Genomic DNA, 19043 nt, shown 5'->3' with positions numbered 1-19043 from the left:
TACTGAACTACTATATTTTACTTCACTTCTAATTTTAAAGCATTATTGCAAATTACTTTGTTACAAAATAACAAAAATGCAACACATGAAACGTATGGTAATTGAAAAATACAAAAACTTGCCATTCTCGTTCAAAAAATATTAATTGCGTTTCAATATGGGAGTACAAGAATTGTTCCAACAAATGTAATACAACAAATAATGTAAACAAAATTACAAACAAAAATACAACACAAAATTATGAAATACGAATAATGTAAAGATTATGAACTTTTACGATAAAGTGTAAATAGACACTTAACTAAGTACGAGGGATGTTCAATTCCAAGTATTATTTTCTCTCATGAGCATGAGAGTACATACTTACTATTACTTATAGTGTGCTATAGACGCTGGACAAAGCGTATCATTTGTTAAATAACCTATAGACATGTCCGAATGCATATGTGGAATTTGATGTTTTTGAATAACATAAACGCGAGTGAAGTTTACACATGACTTCAAGCTGAATAGAGTTAAGATAACCATATAATAATCTGTATAAGTTCTGGGATGCATATTTAAAAAAAGAAAAAGAGAAACACACCTTGCATGTGGTGCTTTATTATCTTTGTTGAATCTCCCTTTCAATATATCTGCCTGCGCTGGGGCCTTGCTTTCGAAAACTCCTATTAAAAACTAAAAGAAATATCATAATGTGATTTTTAAAGCCATTTAATACGAAACACTCCGCATGTCCCTAAACCACTAAAATTCTTTCACCTTAACAGCTCGAACTGTGTCCTTTCGTTTTGGAGATGTAAACGTATTAAAATTATTTCCATTATAAAAATAAATTTGTGTTCTGGAGAACAGAGTGGAATTGAATCATTTAGCAAAGTAGTGTACACAAGAAAAGTGAGAAGTGTAAATTATTAAAAAACGAAATATTTTCTTCGATACGTTTTACATCTTCGGAACAAAAGGACACAGTTCAAGCAGTTAAAGTGGCAACGTTTATTGTTTTGGGGACATGTTGAATGTTTTATTTTAGAACTTTAAAAGAAATTCACACACTTTCAATTTATTCTAGTTTGCAGTAGGAGTATTCGAGAGCGGGACCAAGGCTCCAGCGCGGGCGGATATATCGAAATGAAGAACTAACAAATACAATAAAGTACTACATGTAAGATGAGTTTTTTTCCTTGTTAAGGTAATTCTGTCAATAGTTAACCTTTGAATAGTGTACATAAGTACAAGATAATCTCAAACGAGGTTGCTCAGAGTCACAGTCTCTGTTAGCACTTGGCAAGTGAGATTATGCCCAATACTACTTGGAAGGGGTGTCGAAATGTTTTATTCATATATTAACATTGAAATATCTCTCGGTCAAAGGTGTACTCGTCGCATTGGGAGGATGACAGTCCCTAATGGAGGGTCTAACAGAAACTCTTCTTAGAGTGAATTGTAGTACTCACTAATTGTAAAATGCCGGATGATTGGACTCATCTGAATATTTTACTAATTTTCGTCTTCATATCAAAGAAATTTCACAACACACTGTTCCACGTCAACACTCACATACTTTTCTACCATATCATCTAACAAGTGATTTGTGTGACTCATAGATTTTGCATATAATTGAATAATAGTAAATAATTGCCTTTTATAAGCATGACATAACAACATTTGTGTGTTTGCATCTCTTATACTCATGAGAAAGAAGCTTTTTACAATTACAATAAAACAGGAAAGACAAAACCTATTAAATCAGACCTAGTACAGTTCCCTTTAACTTCCCAAGAAAAAAAATTCACAACACAGTGTTCCACGTTCACACTCATATACTTTTCTACCACATCATCTAACGAGGGACTTGTGTGGCTCATAGATTTCACATACAATGGAATAATAGTAAATAATTGCCATTTATAAGCATGACATAACAATATTTGTCTGTTTTCATCCCTTATACTCATGAGAAAGAAGCTTCTTACAATTTTTATAAAACAGGAAAGACAAAACCTATTAAATCAGACCTAGTACAGTTCCCTTTAACTTCTCAAGCAACAAATAAATAAATAAACAAAATAAAAAATAAATACATAAAATATAAAATGATGGAACTCCATGTAATCTAAGCTAGCCAAGCTATTCTAAGGGCATTCTGACAGTTATGTATATCTTACTGTCGCACATGATAGTAATTGCATTCGGCACTAAAGAAAACAGAGCAGAGGGTTGAAACCAGTCACTCTCATTGGTTCTATGTACATGATATGCAAAATAATAAGTCCAATTCCACTGTTTGAAACAGAGAACATAAGAAAAAAAACTCATCCATCATCAGCAACAAATATTTTAGTAATTTGTGCAAAAGCAGGAGTGTATCAATGCATAGATCTACTGTGACAACAGAAGAAATATGTAACCTCTGACCCTTAACTTTAATCCACTTCACTACGAACAAGTTTGATTGCCGCAGATCAAACCGCTCACACAGGAGGTGATTAGTTAAATTACTAACTGATACTCTCTTTGCACATGCAAAGGCATCCAACGTTTTGTTTTCAATGAAAATATCATTGAGGAGTAGCTGTTTTCTTAATGCTATTGTTTTAAAAATATTCAGTCGGTTACAAGAGACCTTTGCAGAAAGAAAATCTGTAATCATAAATTGCAACTGTTCTGTGGAATCAACACAAACTCGGCGATTAAGTAGCCTATCCATAATTTTACGTTACATATAAATACAACTCCCGCGCACCTCACAGTCTGTGGGTACATACTCTCTAATTATCAGACCCAAGTGTCTTATCAATACCATCATCTCAGCAGCTGATGTTTTAATTCTTACATTGCAACCATCAACAACAATACAGTTTGTGGGTTTTGAACCTGAGTCGGGCCATAATTAAAAGCTTTCAATTGCTTTCTAAAATGTTAAGTGAAGTAAGTTTAGAACGAATTAGTAAAAATTCAACAAGAAATGGCATGACATAGCGACAGCAACCTTCAAAATAATCGTGAAGAATATCAACAGACACGTGGTCAAAAAGTTGAAAGCCATGCAATGTATCAAGAAAGACACATCTTTCTTTTATACCAGTTTTTGATTTATTCTGTAACAATACAGCATGTTCATAATTTACTATTGTCCTTATGAAGAACAGATTTTCAAAACACATGGTCTGCAACTGTTTTTTATTTACTGAACATATTCGACACCAACAGTCTGCAACAAAACTTTCCACACACCTCAAAATACTGTTTAGACCAAGATTATCGCCTGAGAAACAAACATGAAACCTTATATTACCTGTGTGCACATCTGTGGATACATTAATACCAGTATTACGCAAGAAGTTAAGTTGTTCACTTACTTGCTTAAAAACTATGTCATTAACAAACTGTACTCTGTCTGATGCATGAAATAATGCTAAGAGAAATATGTGATTCAATTGTGAAAGCAAATGGCCAGGCAGAAAAGGTAGTGATAAATAAACAGCACCCAATTTATGAATGGTAGCATGGCTACCAAGAGGATTGCTTATCTCGGAATAATAATAATAATAAAAAAAATCAACGGGAGCATTAAACTATCCTGCTCTTCAGTTTTGGCCATGATGTCTAGCCAGACTCTGCTTTGTATTATGTTTTCCATACCAGCTGTACAATTTTGTAGCCGTTTCAGGTTCCGCAAAATTGGTTTTAAAACTTCATTCATACATAAGAAATTCTGAAAAACTGAGGCGGAGTCTTTATGCTTCTCACTTGTTATTCTCTGGAGTTTTTCTGCTTCTCATTTGCTATTTTTATTATTTTGTCACGGACCCTAAGGATGCCACTAAACTGTGAATAGTTTTTTCCAGGTTCCTTGTAGTCAAAATCGGTAAGTAACTGAAATAAAAAGCAGTGTTGATGTCAGAAACCTATTAATATCTCTGTCATATATAGCCTATTACATAGAAACTACTGAATTATTAACATTTGGGAGTAACTATATAAAAGTGCCTTTTCTCAAACCAGTCAGGTATTAATGACCTCACCATGGAGAATAGGTTTGGAAACCAGAAGGATAAAGATTTGTTTTTCACAGTTAAAAATCAAATCGCGCTTTAGGTAAATTAAGGTAATCTGCTATATTCTTGCTAGTATTCATGCAGTTGAAACATAAACCAATCATATATATATATATATATATTGATCATTTTTATTCGCGGATCTGATTAGCCAGCGAGCCGCCATTAGGTCATCAGTGATTTAAGACATTTAAGCTACACATATTATGAAATAATTCAAAAGTCATGTGCGTCCCTAAATTTGTTACAAAATTTCATATATAGGAAATAGATTGTCACGATAGTTGATCAGGCAAAGAAACAATTTTTAGAATTTATGTTCTTTCGTCAATTACTCGAAAATCATTAAGCAGATTTTGATGGGATTTTAGTGGTAGATAAACTTACTGGCGAACTTCAACTAAGTTTGACTGTTTGGTTTATAATTGTTTTCATGTTCCCACGAGATACGGTAGTTCTGGGTTTCAGGCCAGGCATAGAATATGAGGTCTTATCAAATCCAAACGCACTACAAAATGGTTGTATATATTAAGGTGCTGCTGATGATCACCTACACTTCCCCCTGCATCACACTTTATTGTATCATCTAGGAAACAGAAATGTTTCTAGGAACGTTAGCGAATGGCACTAAAGTATTATAAATCATGACGGACCGTATAGCTGACAATCTCAGTTTGTGAATTGTGAACATATTTAAGTAGGTACCCTCGTTAGCTTTAAATTGAAGAATGGAGAAATATACAAATATTACGTTTATTTCCAAAATTCTTACCTGCGAAGACACAGGACAACTGATATAATTTAACCCTTGAAGCTATATAAAATATACTCCAACTTACACACTACAAAGTTTCTGACTTGCTTCTTGAGAAAGAAAAAGATAACGACTTACTCAAGAGAAACATCTAAACCAGCTTTCACATATACAAAAAAAAAGAAAAAAAAGAAAAGAAAAAAAGAAACTTAATAGAATGAAATATAAAACTTGTTTGCTCTCAAATTTGATCTTACACTTTTTGTAATGCAATATTTTGTAGTTTTCTCTTACAAGAAAAAGCATACAATTGAATTTCGTATCTATGAGACAATTATTCGTCAAAACTGAAGCTGCTGCTTGTGAGGGCTAAGATTCATAAGAAACGATAAAAATTATTCGTATTTAGCATTTGATTCGAATATTGTGAAAAAATAACCAATGCACTAACATATCCCCCTACACCACTTACCAGTTGATATCCCTGTTGTTGCTTCAAGGCTGGGTATTTATTGAAATACTCGCTCAGAGTAACTTCAGTATCTTCTAAATATTTTAGCCGAGAGTCTACGGTTTCCTTCCAATACAGTTCGACGAGGGACCATGGCTGGATTGCATTACTCAGCCACTGCAGGTGTTCAGCCACAGATGGAGCAACTGAAAGAAAGTAAATATTGAGATGACGCTTCAGGTATCTGATTTTAATGCTTTTTAATATTTTATCTTTTGTAAAAGTACTAGAGACCAGATATGTAAAAAAAAAAAAAAAAACTTTTTTTCTTTGGCAGAAGGTCGTCGATGTTGATGGGAACTATTTTTGATCTTCCACGTACGTCTAAGGTGACATATCGATGTTCGAAAATGCGGGTGGAAAAGGGACAGAACTTTCTTGGTTACCGTTATATAAGAGTGGCATAACATTATTAAGAACTAACTCTAAAAATAATAAAAAAAATGTTCTAAGGTATAGACATTTCTTATGTATATGAATTCCTTCTATTACGTTTCTTATTATAGATTTATTTTATTATAACAACTGTATACAATTTTAATAATAGGTAAGTGCTTCTTCTGTAAATAAGATTTTAGTTTAAAAACTGATCATTTATAAAATGTGTTAGGCATATCGTATTTTTTTCTGACCTTTACAGTAAGTATTAAGAGGAAACGGTGGTAATGTATAAAAAAACGTGGATGGCAAATTGTTCATGATTCTCTCTTGAAGGCAATTTTGAAATCTGGTTCCTACTCTATTTCGCTTAGTATTGATTGTAGTAAATAAATCGAAGGACTTGTGGCAAAAGCAACCCTTGTTGAAACAAGATTTTTTTTTTCAGAAAAATGAAAAGAAAGCTGCATGTTTTACAAGGTATCAGAGACACGTATAAAGAAACAGATTTGCAGAGTTTCTCATACTGTATACTAGAGAAAGCTCTCTTTTTATTCTTCAGAGAAATTTTGTATTTTAACAAGGGTTATTTTGGAAAAAGCCCCTCAATTCATATTAAAACTGGATAACTGTAATTAGTTTATACACAGACTTAATTATCAGGATTATAGACTTACAGGCAGACAAGATTATATATATATATATATTAATCATTATCAGCTGCTGATATATACCGCTTGTGGGAAGGTAACTCTTGGGCCGCGCCGTGATCAGTTTCACACACGACAGAATAAAGTCGCTTTAACTCAGGCACTATTAGTCCTACACTAATATAAGCATGCATTTTTTGGAAGAGCATAAAATGGCGAAAAACGTTTAGAAGACACATTTTTCCAAATTCGATCTTGTATATAATCTGTGGCTAAAAACTGACTTCACACGCAACCAATACTAAGTGAAAATAACAAGAAAACCATTATATTTAGCTCAAAAATGCACTGAAATTAATTTGAAGACAATTACGCAAACAAAATGAAAAAACTTTGTATGCTTTAGCTTCAATAGTTACGAAGATATAGCGAATAATACAAATGGCTAAAATTTCGGCTTTCTGGCATCCGGCTCTGGTGTTTTTGTGATCAGTGATGGGTATATATTCAAAAAAATATCGGATGCCAAATTGTTACATGATTTGCCCTTAGACCTCAATTTTTTAGCCCCGATGCTTAGACTATACTAAGTAATAAAAGTACTTCTGAAAGAAACTCACATTACATCCAGTGCTTTATTATCCTTATTAATTCTTTCTTTAATATTTCTGCCTGCGCTTCTCCCTTGGTCTCGAACATTTTTACTACGAACTAGAAGACACTGTGATTTTTAAGTTTTGTAATATGAAACACTCGACGTGTCCTCAAAACAAAACACATTCTTTCACCTTAAAGTTCGAATTATATCCTTTCGTTTTGGAGATGTAAAACGTATTAAAGAAAATATTTTGTTTTGTTTTAATAATTTACACTTCTTTCACTTGTTTCTCTTGTTCATTTACACACAAGGATGTAAGGTGAGTATAATCTATTCCAGCCTGTTCTCCTAAATACAAGCTTGTTTTAACAATGACAACAATACGTTCACCTCACCAGAACGAAAAGACACAGTTCGAGCTGTTACGGTGAAAGAATATTCAGTGCTTTTGGGACATGTGGTGTGTTTAGTATTACAGGATTTAAAAACAAAAATAAATAAATAAAAGAATAATAACAATAAAATAGCATGTAAATAAATAAAAATATAATACAAATTCTAGTATATAGTAGGAGGATTTCAGACCAAGGCTCCAGCTCGGGAGGCAATATTGAAGAAATAAAATATTAACCAGGATAAAAAGCACGAGATGCAAGGTAGGTTTCTTTTTCTTCGTTAAATATTCAACCTAGAGCACCTACACGTTATTAAAATTACTTATTTACACTTGTATAGTGTGTGTTTTTTGTCAGATCTTACTAATAGTTCTCAGAAATGGAATAACGGGAAAATTTTAGTGTTTACATGAGTCATTCGGAAACAAATGCAATTAGCAGGATTTGGACGTGAAAAGAACATAGCAAAAATTTGAAAATTTAGTCCTAATACAGCAATACCCATACATCAATTCGCGGGTTGCACTTTTCTTGTGTCTCCAGCTGCTCTAGTGGCTAGCACATATGCCTTTAGTGCGCATGGTCCCGAGTTCGATCTCCGTTGGGAGACCACATAAAACTTAATTCCACCATCATTCACTTTCATTAACCATCCAGCTCCTTTTGCTAAAAGGGTATAACTGTGGGCCGTTAAACTTAATTATTGATAATTAATTATATGCACTTCGCTTGGGAGATAAAGTCACTATCACAAAAACGATATCTTGTCTTGTAAGCTGATAAAAGATTCCATTCACCAGAGTGAACCTTTTCTTTAAGGCTTAAGTGCTTTAAAATATTTAGCAGATAAAGTAAATATATTATACAATAGATCCTAGCACTTTCAAAATATTTGGCAACTGAAAAAATACTTACCGACTTCAGTATCATCTTCAGTACAGCTGGAATCTGTTAGTGTTGCTGGTGATGAGGGTCTTGAGTTTCTTGACCTACTGAATCCAGGAAGCTCCCCAAGTTTGCGGAATCTTCTGCGCCTTGATATATAAGCTTCATACAAGATGCCACCAGCGTTCCGTTTCTTTCGGTAAGGGATAGCACTTAATGAAGAAGTGAAGTAAATAGCTGGAAGCTCCTTCGGAAATATTTTTCTTATTTCAAGAGCTAACTTAGTAAAGGTTTCTGCGTGAACTTTTAAGGATGTGCTATCACCTAAGATCGCTCTGATTATTATTCCACCAAGCTCTTTTCTCTGCCTCTGTGTTAAGAGTCCGCCGGTTGTATTTCCTGCTGCAATAAGACCTTTCCCATCCATGGAGCTCTGTAGTACTTTGAGAACCTGTAATATAAATCACCGAAACATATATTGCATATTGGATGATCTAATGTTCATGCTTAATAGAAGAGAGTTAATATTCGAGAAAACAGATACAAGCTTGAACAAAGGTAATGTATAAAGAGCGAAAGGTAATTTAACCGGTTAACTGAAAAGCTCGAGTATATTCGAGATTTTAATTTTACAAATACTTTAAAACCTCGAGAATATTCGGGCATCATACGGCATTATTACAATTGATCACTATTGAACGGTACAAAGTTTACAAGCTCGAGTATATTCGAGGCTTTATTGAAAGCACATTTTAGGCTTACGTAAATCATTGTTGCCTTCAGTAAAAATAATCACACTGTTGCCATTCGTTTTGTTCCTAAAATGTTAGAATATGTTACATGTTACAATTTAGCAATAAAAAAATAGGTAAAAATTGAAACGCTCCTTTGGAAATAATTGGTACGTTAACCGGTTAAAATCTTCAAGGAAGCATAGTGCAAATGCTGCTACTTAATTTGTCGAAATACTTTTGTATGAACAGTGACTGAATATACAAGGAATTGTTCACAGTAAAATAAACATGGTATGATAAAATTGAGAACAATGAAACTGGGACTATGTATGTGAACAGAGTGAAAGGTACCTTTTTTTTAAAATAACGAATTGTCATTGAGAACTTGGTTATTTCTCACATCTATGGTTTCGAAGTGGCCTCGTTTAGCAGTGCATTACGAAGCGTCTGGAAGTACGCTGCTCCGTAAAGTGAGCCCAGCTATACGTACAAATATAAAATAAAAAGTTCATTATATCAATAACTTACAAAATTATCATCCTGTTCCCTGTTTACTTCAAAATCTTTCCTTGCACACAGTGGTTCATAAAGCTGAATTTGCTGATTTGAAGTTGCTAATTCTTCTCGTCCAACAATTGGTTCCGAAGTGTCCGGTAAAGTTTTTGCTGTGTTCGTTCGACTCTGTAAAAATACTTCTTCTGCACCTGTTGCTTTTAATACACTCGTAGATATGTCCAGTATGGAATCTTCAAACTCCGGTTCAAAGGAAGGATTAACCTACAAATAAACATATTAAATACATACATACTGGAAAGTACGGTTGAGAATCATTATTCAGAAGCAAACTTAATACACTAATAATAAACTTTTTAAAAGTTACAGGAAAGCGTATGCAAGCCACAACAATTAAATACGAATTGTCACTGTCCGGAGAAAAAAAAAAATCGATGAGTGATTAGAAAAGCTTCACGAAAAGCTGAGTATTTTACAGTAAAAATGAGAAACAAACTTTATAAAAAGACGATATGAAACAGTAAAATTCTAGGAAATTAGTATCTTGAGCTAAATTGGTGTAACCATCCTCTAGGCTACTACTTTGTGATTTACAAGTTTCGGTCCGAAGAGATTGGACTTCATCACCTAACTAAGGGTGGTTATACTACGTACTTAAAATTTCAAACCTATTAATAAAAGCAAGTATTTACTGACTGCATTCTCTGTCTTTCCCAAGGCATCAATAAAGGAAAAGTCTCTGTGTGGGACATCAGAAGGCAACTAACGAAAAAAAAGAAGAAAAAATACTCGGATCTGACAACACGGAGCGACCCAGCATTGTGCGTAGCTAAAGACACCGTAATGCAATAGGCAGAAAATTCAACGAAACTCACCTTTGAAGCAGTTAATATATTATTCATTATATAACATTTCACGTATATTCAACTAAAAAAAAAAAGTATTCCTCATATAAGCTTAGCACTAAGTATGAGATTTAAAAAAAATGGCCAAAATTACAATTAAACTGGAAGTCTTGACAATAGTTGATTGTTGTTGCACATTGTAAAACAAAACCATAAGAATGTAACAATACAACACTATCTCCTACAGAACCCCATCTCCCTGTTTAACACAAAGATGTGACTTGTATATTCTTCGCAGGTAATTATACATGAAACATTTTCAATGGGTGCTTAGTACAAAGTATATGCTCATGATCAACTATTCGCACAACGTACATTATGCAAGAAGAATGTTATAATATATTCTTGTTCTATAAACTACTTTTTCCACACTAAACGTTTTCGTACCAAATTTCTTTGTACAAGTACTGTGTCAACTCATAAGTATTATTTGGAAATGCTCTTACATTTTGAGTGTCGACAGCTTGAGACCAAACAGTCCAGTTCTCCCAGAATTTAGCACGGAGGCCGATCTGTGGAATAAGCTGCTCCATGTCCCTTTCATTCAGGAAACGCATGGCTGTTATATCAATACAGTTTTCTTATATAGAAAAAAAAAAGACAATGTTATAACTTGTGCTAATAATTATTTACACACAGCAATGAGTCGATGAAAGTGTTCTTATGATAATCAAGACTTATGAGCAATCAGAGCAATTTCTTCATCTTTTTTTCCTTCGAGGGAAGTTCTACATAAAATATCTCACGGGACGAAAGTAAACAAATTACCAGCAAACACTAACTGCTGTATGTTTAGTTTAAATGGATCAAATAATATTTTACTGCAATAAGTAATTAGGCTACATGCTGGAATTGGACGAAAACAATGCTATTTGCAATTTTTATTAAATTTTATAAAAGCTGCAAGCTGTTGTCATTATTTATTGAAGTTCGGCGTCCCCTTTCAAACCAAGGCTGTGTAAGAAGTGGGTCTGCATTGGACATCGAACCCAAGACCCCGTGCACCAAAAGTGCGCGAGCTAACCACTTGATCAGCTGTCTAAATGTTGAATATTTGCTACTTGTGTGGTTACATTTTTGCTAAAAATTATTCAAACGGAAACTGTTAGAGAATTCTACCTTAACATTTGTTCAAGCATTAGAAGCCGTAATTTAATTATTCGCAGCATTAAATAACGATCTAACGCGACAGGGCATAGGATGTATTGTCAGGGGTGTAGCCACAGAGGGAAAATGGACCTGGAACCTCCAAAGGAAGTTCATCTATTATGTTTCTATGAAACATGTTTAATACTTATAATAAATGAAAGTTTTTAAAATAATATATTGCAAATACAATTATTTTCGTTAAACAATTAAAAATAAAACGGCATTTAAAAGACGAGACTGTTTATATACTAGTACATCATAGGAGACTGATTTAGTGCTTCCACGTATCGTGTCTTCGGCGCGAGACTCGGATACGATTGCGGGCGGGCACGTTGTAGCGTAGCTCCACTTCTTACATAGTATTGGTGATGAAACGGACGCTAAAATAAACTCTCACAACAGCAATTTGTGAGAACTCATGATTAACACTGACAACGAGGGTGGGCAAAAACCTTTTTTTTTTTTCATTGAAAAAAACACAAACAAAAACACAAACGTTTTTTTTTGTTTGTTTAAACCAGGATTTTATGGTTTAAATAATTAGCACTATATATTTATATCACATGTGGAGAGAAATAAGTTTGTTTCGCCTTGGAGTTATTATGCAACAACGGGTTATGTCGGAAGGGGTCACATAAGCTTCAAGCGGAATCTAAACTGCTACTCGGCTTACATCCAAGAGAAATTATCCTCCATTTAAACTCGAAACCGAGAATAATTATAGCCACAAATGCGATACTCTACCACTCACTCACGGACTCCTGATAAAAATGCATTGTACTGATCTTTACATACTTGTTAATATAATTATCAAGAGTCATTTCAGAAGGACAAAAAGATAAACAGTTGCACAAGTGAAACCATTATACAGAATTACATACGGATAATTTCAAAATACTGCAGATTACATAACTAATTTAGTCCAAGTTAGTTCACTACGACTTTTATTAGTCCAAGTTAAAGAAATATAACAACTTAATTTGCATATCAGTAAGAGAAGTGAATAAAGATACGAATTGGCTCTGACCCACTTATACATAAATAGATACCAAAGATACTTCTGATTTCAATAAATGTCTCTCGTGGAGTTTGTATGACCCCCCCCCCCAAAAAAAGTACAGCATTTCGATCAATAGTACACATTATTAAAACGAAACAATATTTAAGCTTTTGATTCCAATTGCATAACAATAATAACAAACTATAAAAAATCACAAAAGAAACATTCATAAACTTATACAAAAAAGAAGTTGCTTTTGTAGTGTAATCTCTTTGAGTAATGAATGGGGAATTTGGATCTAAATATAATACGAATAATATAAGGGAGTGAAACGTGATAACCCACAAATATGAGTTCATCAAGATTTTACGAACACTTACACTTTTATGAACATTTTTCGTTTTCTGGTTTAAACCAGTTTTCTTTTCTTTTCTTTTTTTTTTTAAACAGCCAACCCTGCCACAGCTCCTTTCAGAAATTCACCTTTGCTATAGAAACTAGGCTACATAATATTGATTATATTTAATTAATATTGAGCACCCATCAACTTTAACCTCACAACCCTTATTGGGAGGTCACTTGCTGCAACTGAGAAGCTCCCATGCACCACGGTCCTCAGCTAGTCTCTGCCTTGGCGTAACAATTTTCTGTTTTGATATCGTCCATCAACGATATCCTCCTCACTTCCTCTTTCTTTCCTTCCACCATACCCTCTAGCACGTCCCTCATAATACAGTTCCTTCTCAGTCAATGTCCCAACCAGTTCCTCTTCCTCCTCTTAATTACATCTAATTTTTTTTCTTTCTCCCATACTAATTCTAACACCTACTCATTAGTTTTTCGTTCAACCCAGAAGGGTTGTAGGATTGCCATATTTAAAAAATGAAGATCCGGGACGCTACTAAATGCTTAAAATGAAAAGATGTGTTATATACTAACTTCCTTCCTTCCATTAGATAGAGTTGTTCAGGTATTGCGTAATCACAGTTTTGGTCATTTTAGTAGACCTTCTCTTCCCTAGTTAAGCAAACGAAAGCAGATGATTTATCCCTTCTCCCCTGGTAAGCAATTTCTTTTTCTCAGGATCTATTACGTTTCGAGGCTTTCAGAGCCTGTTTTAGCTCTTCAAGATATGATGTTTCCTTTAACACGTTTTGTCTGTTCGTTTTTTTTTTTTTTTTTTTTTTTTTAAGAACTGTTAATTCATTGACAATATGTTCTGGCGGCGTTTGTTATCTTGAAGAACTTCTTTCGTTTATTTTTTTTAACTTAATTAAATCCATGATTTATGTATTCAAGTCTTTTATTCTTTCTTCAATTTTTCAACTTTTGAACTGCCATACTCAGAAGTTGAAGAGAATAATTATATACCTAATCTTATGAAAAAAAATATGATATTTCCTTCCTTTCTTCTTCGCTGAAAGCAGGGACATTTAAGCGTCCCGAGAAACATTTTCGGGACGCAGATCTCGATTCCGTGACAGTCCCGGAATTTCCGGGACAAATGATGACCTTTCATTAACCATACATCAAAAGTATATAGTTGAGTAAATAAAATAGAGTTTTTAACTAAGTAAAATGGGACAATCACGAGGAAATGCATGTTCACGGTGTTTGTCTACTAAAAAAAAAAAACACTTGAAAGAAACTGAAATCGAATATGGGACCCATTAGAAGTGTCACCGCAGCCCTGAGTATTTGCATCAATATTAATTATACATTTATTGTGTTTTTCCCAATTCTGGAGGTCTTTACAACGGTAATAACGCAAGTGAGACGGATAGGGCAATGCACATCAAAAATTCCTTAGTGTGGTACTTTTATTTGAGACTATTCTGGGGTTAAGTGCCGTATTGCCGAACCAATTTTAGGAAATTTACCGGGTCAACTGGAGAATTTATTTAAGTTTGTGAGGAGGAATGAGTGAAAGTCAGGTAAGTGAAATAGTAAAAGTGAAGAACGTTGTCTTTGTTGGCTGTTTTTGATGTTGTAAGCAGTACTGTATGTGGAGGCGGAAGGACTTTTTCGCGGAGAGGTACATTTCTTATGATATAGTAGCGTGAAAGACATGACGTTGGGGAAGAAGGAAGAGCATTTCGAGGGCTATTTAGCGAAGTATTTATTTAAGGAAAGGAAACCCCAGGAAACTGTTGTACACAATTTTCTTCTTGAAATTGGAAAAGTTTACAAGCCTGAGTTTTGAAGGTAAGTGACTTCTAACTGAACGGGAATCTATTTCTGCATAGTGTACAGAAGCTATATTGTATGTTAACAAGTGAAGCGTTGCAAGTGTGAAACGATGACAAGTGCTCTTGTAATTTTTACGATCGCCAAAACCCAGATATTTGTAACCATTCTCGCTAATGCATACACCCACCGTCGATGACGCGCCTGCACCTTTCGGATGTACCCCCTCGCTCCCCTCGGCCTTCCTGCCATGACTCGGCTAAATAGCATTTGTGCTTTTTAGTGGCCACCTAGCACAGGTTGGTTTCTGTTTTGGCATTTATTCCGAAATTGGGCGTCCGCTTTCGCCACGTTTTTTCGCTGTTATCTCTTTTCCACACTTTCTGCAATTTGTTATTAGGTTCATTAATCCGTGCTCTTCACAAACTTTTAAAAGATTTTGCTCGTTATCAACGTATTGCTTCATAAATGTTTAAACTGTTAGTTCATTGCCCTTGTACACTCGCCATTTTGATAACATAAATGCTCGTTTCTTTCCCACAATGCAACTGTTCAGTTACCTTGCGCCAAATAGTTCCCTCCGCTCGCCGTATAGTCCCATGTTTATAACCGCTTATATATAACAAATAACCAGATCTTTCGAGACTCTTATATATTATCAAGCACACAAACGATCAAATTATCCATATCCTTCCTGTAAATTTTAAAAATTTTGCTGCAAACGGACGCCCAACTCTGGAACTTAACCCCCTGTTTTTGCGTTTTAGTTACTATGTCCCTAACGTAAAGTGACGTAACTTTATGCAACCCAACAAAATATAGGTGAATGCGGTACATTTTTTTTTTCGTTTTCAAAGTGGTCCTACGATACGGCACAAATGCCCTATTCTGTATTTCACCTTCAGTTTAAATGCTGGTGCAGATTAAGAATACTCCATCAAATTAAGATTGCATTTATCTCTTTTCTTACTTGAAACGATTCCCTACATTCTGGACTGTTATTACATTGGCGCATGCCCAAATAAATCCGTACAGATTGATAACATGGTGCAAACTGATGTGTCTTGGAAATGATCATGTTTCCCTATTACATAGATTTATTTAATTATGAAACCTACTTGTAGTGCCTCAGAAATTGTTTCCTGGCATAGGTGTAGCTGTACCGAAATACTAAGCAGTAGGCCTACGGTTTTAAGGAGTAAACAAAATTAACTACTCTGATGACTGAAAGGCAAGGTTCTAGAACACAGGTCCCCCTTCTCATTTAGCTGTAATAAAGACAGAAAGCAACGTGCCCTGCGGGGCTCTAACCTGCCTTCACTCGCTAACGCTCGCTCGGCAATACTATGTAAATTAAATATTAAACTTTGCTACAGGAAGGAATCAACCTAGCTACTAATCTATATAGGGCGACCTGTGTTCTAGAACGTTCCCTGATTGAAATGCATAAAATTCATATTCGTATAATTAATTGACAATAGCTCTGCATTAGATAACTCACTCACTAAATTTGCTCAATCAACATAAACTAAAATAAATCTCAGTATGCAGCTAAAAGTTACTTGCGCATATAGAATGTAGCATGTGCCCTCCAATATTTAAACGCTATCGACGCCAATTTTATACTTTGTTAACAATATTCCCCATCTCGCCGCACCTTTGAATAACGTTCAATGTATAAGTGTGACGAGCTTTAAACTTCTTTTCGGAAGTAGTAAATACACAATATCAAATTAATATTTAAGTTAAATTGAAAGTTTGGAACCAACTTTGTAAGGTTCCATTGCTGGAGTAGTATACTTACTTCTTCATCCATTACCTTCAACGTATGGTTCTTGTTTTTTAATAAAATTAATGTCCTAGCTTCCTTAGCAACCACGTTAATAGCTAGTTGTTTCCCTCTTTAAGTGTTGCCAACAAGTTGACACAGGAAGTCGCTAAATGGGAGATGAAATGACTCCAATTTCGGGTGAAAAGTCGCAACAAAATTATTAATGGAACTCTCTCTCCCTCACTATATATATATATACATATATATATATATATATATATATATATATATATATATATATATATATATATATATATATATATATATATATATGTGTGTGTGTGTGTGTGTGTGTGTGTGTGTGTGTGTGTGTATGTTTTAAATTTGTGGTCAATTCAGATTGAAAGAATCATATGTAACTAAGAATAATTTCATTTTTAGAACGATATATGTATTTTTTAATTTATGATCAATTTCAGTTCAGCAAAATCAAAAATGAGTTTAGAAAAACGAACAAAGAATTGAATCTTACATCCACTTCACTTTTACTTACGTTTCTACAAATTATCAACTTACTCTTGCTAACGTATTATTTTTGCCTTTAAACGGAAGCTCTGCAACCTAAAGGACATTATAAATTGGAATTGGTCTCCGTTAGCGGACAAGAGATAACAGCAATCGTAACGAAAATATGGAGACACATGCTATATACTTTCCCAGCTCATCAGTGCTTACGCTAATTTAAATAAACAAAAGGAAAACAAACATATATCTAAGCTGATTCGACTAATAGTACTTCATTATAGGACAAGTTGTTGGTAGCAGAAAAGTCGCTAGTTTTGTACGTAAGTCGCCAAATTCTCATTCAAAAATCACCAAAACAGTCGCTAATCGAAAAAGATATTTTTGTCGCTATCCTGAAAGTTGAACCCCCTAGATTTAGCAACTTCTCCCCCGAATTGGCATCACTGCCCTCTTTTCCACACTTTTTCGTCGCAGAAGAACTAGACTGGCTGTGATTGGATAATTTTATTCACATGATTGATTTCGTGTTAAAAACATCTTTCCTCTCTCTCCTTCTCACAGAATGATATGACGTCATATTACTCTCGTAATGTAGGGAGTCACAGATTTAGAAAGAATCAGGAGGGAACAGCCGTAGGAAGGTGGTCACAACATTATATACGTAAGTTCCCACCGTCGGAATGGGTATGGCGTTAATTCTAGATTTGAAATGGTGGTCCCACAATACAAAATTTTCGCTGGACGGTGGTGTAGACAGTACTACGGATGAAACAACATTACTTAATGAGGTGACGCGCGTAAACTGGTAAAAACAGCATTTACATGCCGACTGGAGTATGCATTTCTCTCAGTGTAGGAAAAACCGGGAGATCCTGGAGGAAGCCAATGACAAGCGTGTTTGTCCGCCACAAATCCTACTTGGGTGACGCTAGGATCGAAGCAGGGTTCCCACTCACCATAGAAGAGCGTTCTTTCACTGAATCAGCGCAGTCCTAGCTGCAAAAAATTTAGAGGATCTGGGAAACAGAATGATATATCACATTTTATAGCTTTCGAGTTAACTGGAAAAGAAGGTGAACATTCCCATGGAATTCAATGCAATGACGCTCAAGAAACAAACTTTCTTCTGACATCTACAGGCACATTCCCGAAATTAAATTACCTTCATAGTGGTTTTATGCCCTCTCCTTTCACCTAATGACTTAATTTTGCCATAGGTGTTGCTTACCATTCTGTTTACCAAAGACATTTAAATATGCAATTGCAAGAACTTATAAATACAATTACTAGAAAGTGTAGCTATACTTTTATAGAAGCAAAGGAACATACAATCATTTTATTTTATTTTATTTTATTTTGTCTTATTTATTTTGCAAATGTGTCGTTTTAAACAGTCTAGTAATTTCTACAAAAGTTCTTTATTGCACTTTGATTCAGATACGCATCATAAACAGTGAGGAAAGAAAAATTCAAATCTTTCAAATATTAGGTTCTCTAAAAAATATTGAGGCATTGGAGATCAAATTTGAGAATACATTTTGTGAATTCGACTCACAGAATTCGACTCTCAGACAGAAGCGTTGTTTTCGCACCAAACCCCAGAGCTAAACTCATTTAGTCTTTTATGTGTCGCGTTAGCTGCATTATACTGAATAAGCAGTCACGGACAGCCAACTAGGAGTGGTCCTCCAGCTTGGGTGTTTGGGTAGGGCTAACAACCGCATCCTGTAAAAAAAAAGCACTTGTTTAGAAATATTCACACCATTAGAAACACCTAGGCGCAGATGGGAGGACAATATTAAGATGGATCTCGCAGAGATTGGAATACAAAGTAGAAACTGGATGCTGTTAGCTAAGGATAGAAGTCAGAGGAGAGCTTTTGTGAACGCGGAAATGAACCTCCGGGTTCCATAAGCCATAGAGTTAGTTAGTTATATGTCTCGTGTAACTGTGGTTAAAATTCTCTTAACCTATTTCTGCTATGACTCACTCAGTTCAGAAAATACGTAGCATCGAATAACGTTTAG

General features: G+C 34.6%; 1 protein-coding gene across 1 annotated transcript; it reads right to left on the bottom strand.

The window, feature by feature from the left end:
• Positions 1–2553: 2553 nt before the first annotated feature.
• On the bottom strand, positions 2554–16617 carry LOC145663108 (uncharacterized). The gene is made up of 6 exons (XM_081729386.1): positions 16525–16617; positions 10831–10964; positions 9495–9743; positions 8263–8683; positions 5288–5472; positions 2554–3879 (listed from the first exon to the last, which is right to left on the bottom strand). Exons 2-6 carry the CDS (start codon positions 10939–10941, stop codon positions 3757–3759), a joined length of 1089 nt encoding a protein of 362 aa, XP_081585512.1. The 5' UTR covers positions 10942–10964; positions 16525–16617; the 3' UTR covers positions 2554–3756.
• Positions 16618–19043: the final 2426 nt, after the last annotated feature.

This window comes from Thermobia domestica, chromosome 1 (assembly GCF_964235325.1).
Source record: "Thermobia domestica chromosome 1, izTheDome1.hap1.1, whole genome shotgun sequence".
In the NCBI taxonomy this organism is placed as follows: domain Eukaryota; kingdom Metazoa; phylum Arthropoda; class Insecta; order Zygentoma; family Lepismatidae; genus Thermobia; species Thermobia domestica.
Note: the sequence above shows the minus strand (reverse complement) of the source record. Positions and strands in the feature narration are given on the sequence as shown.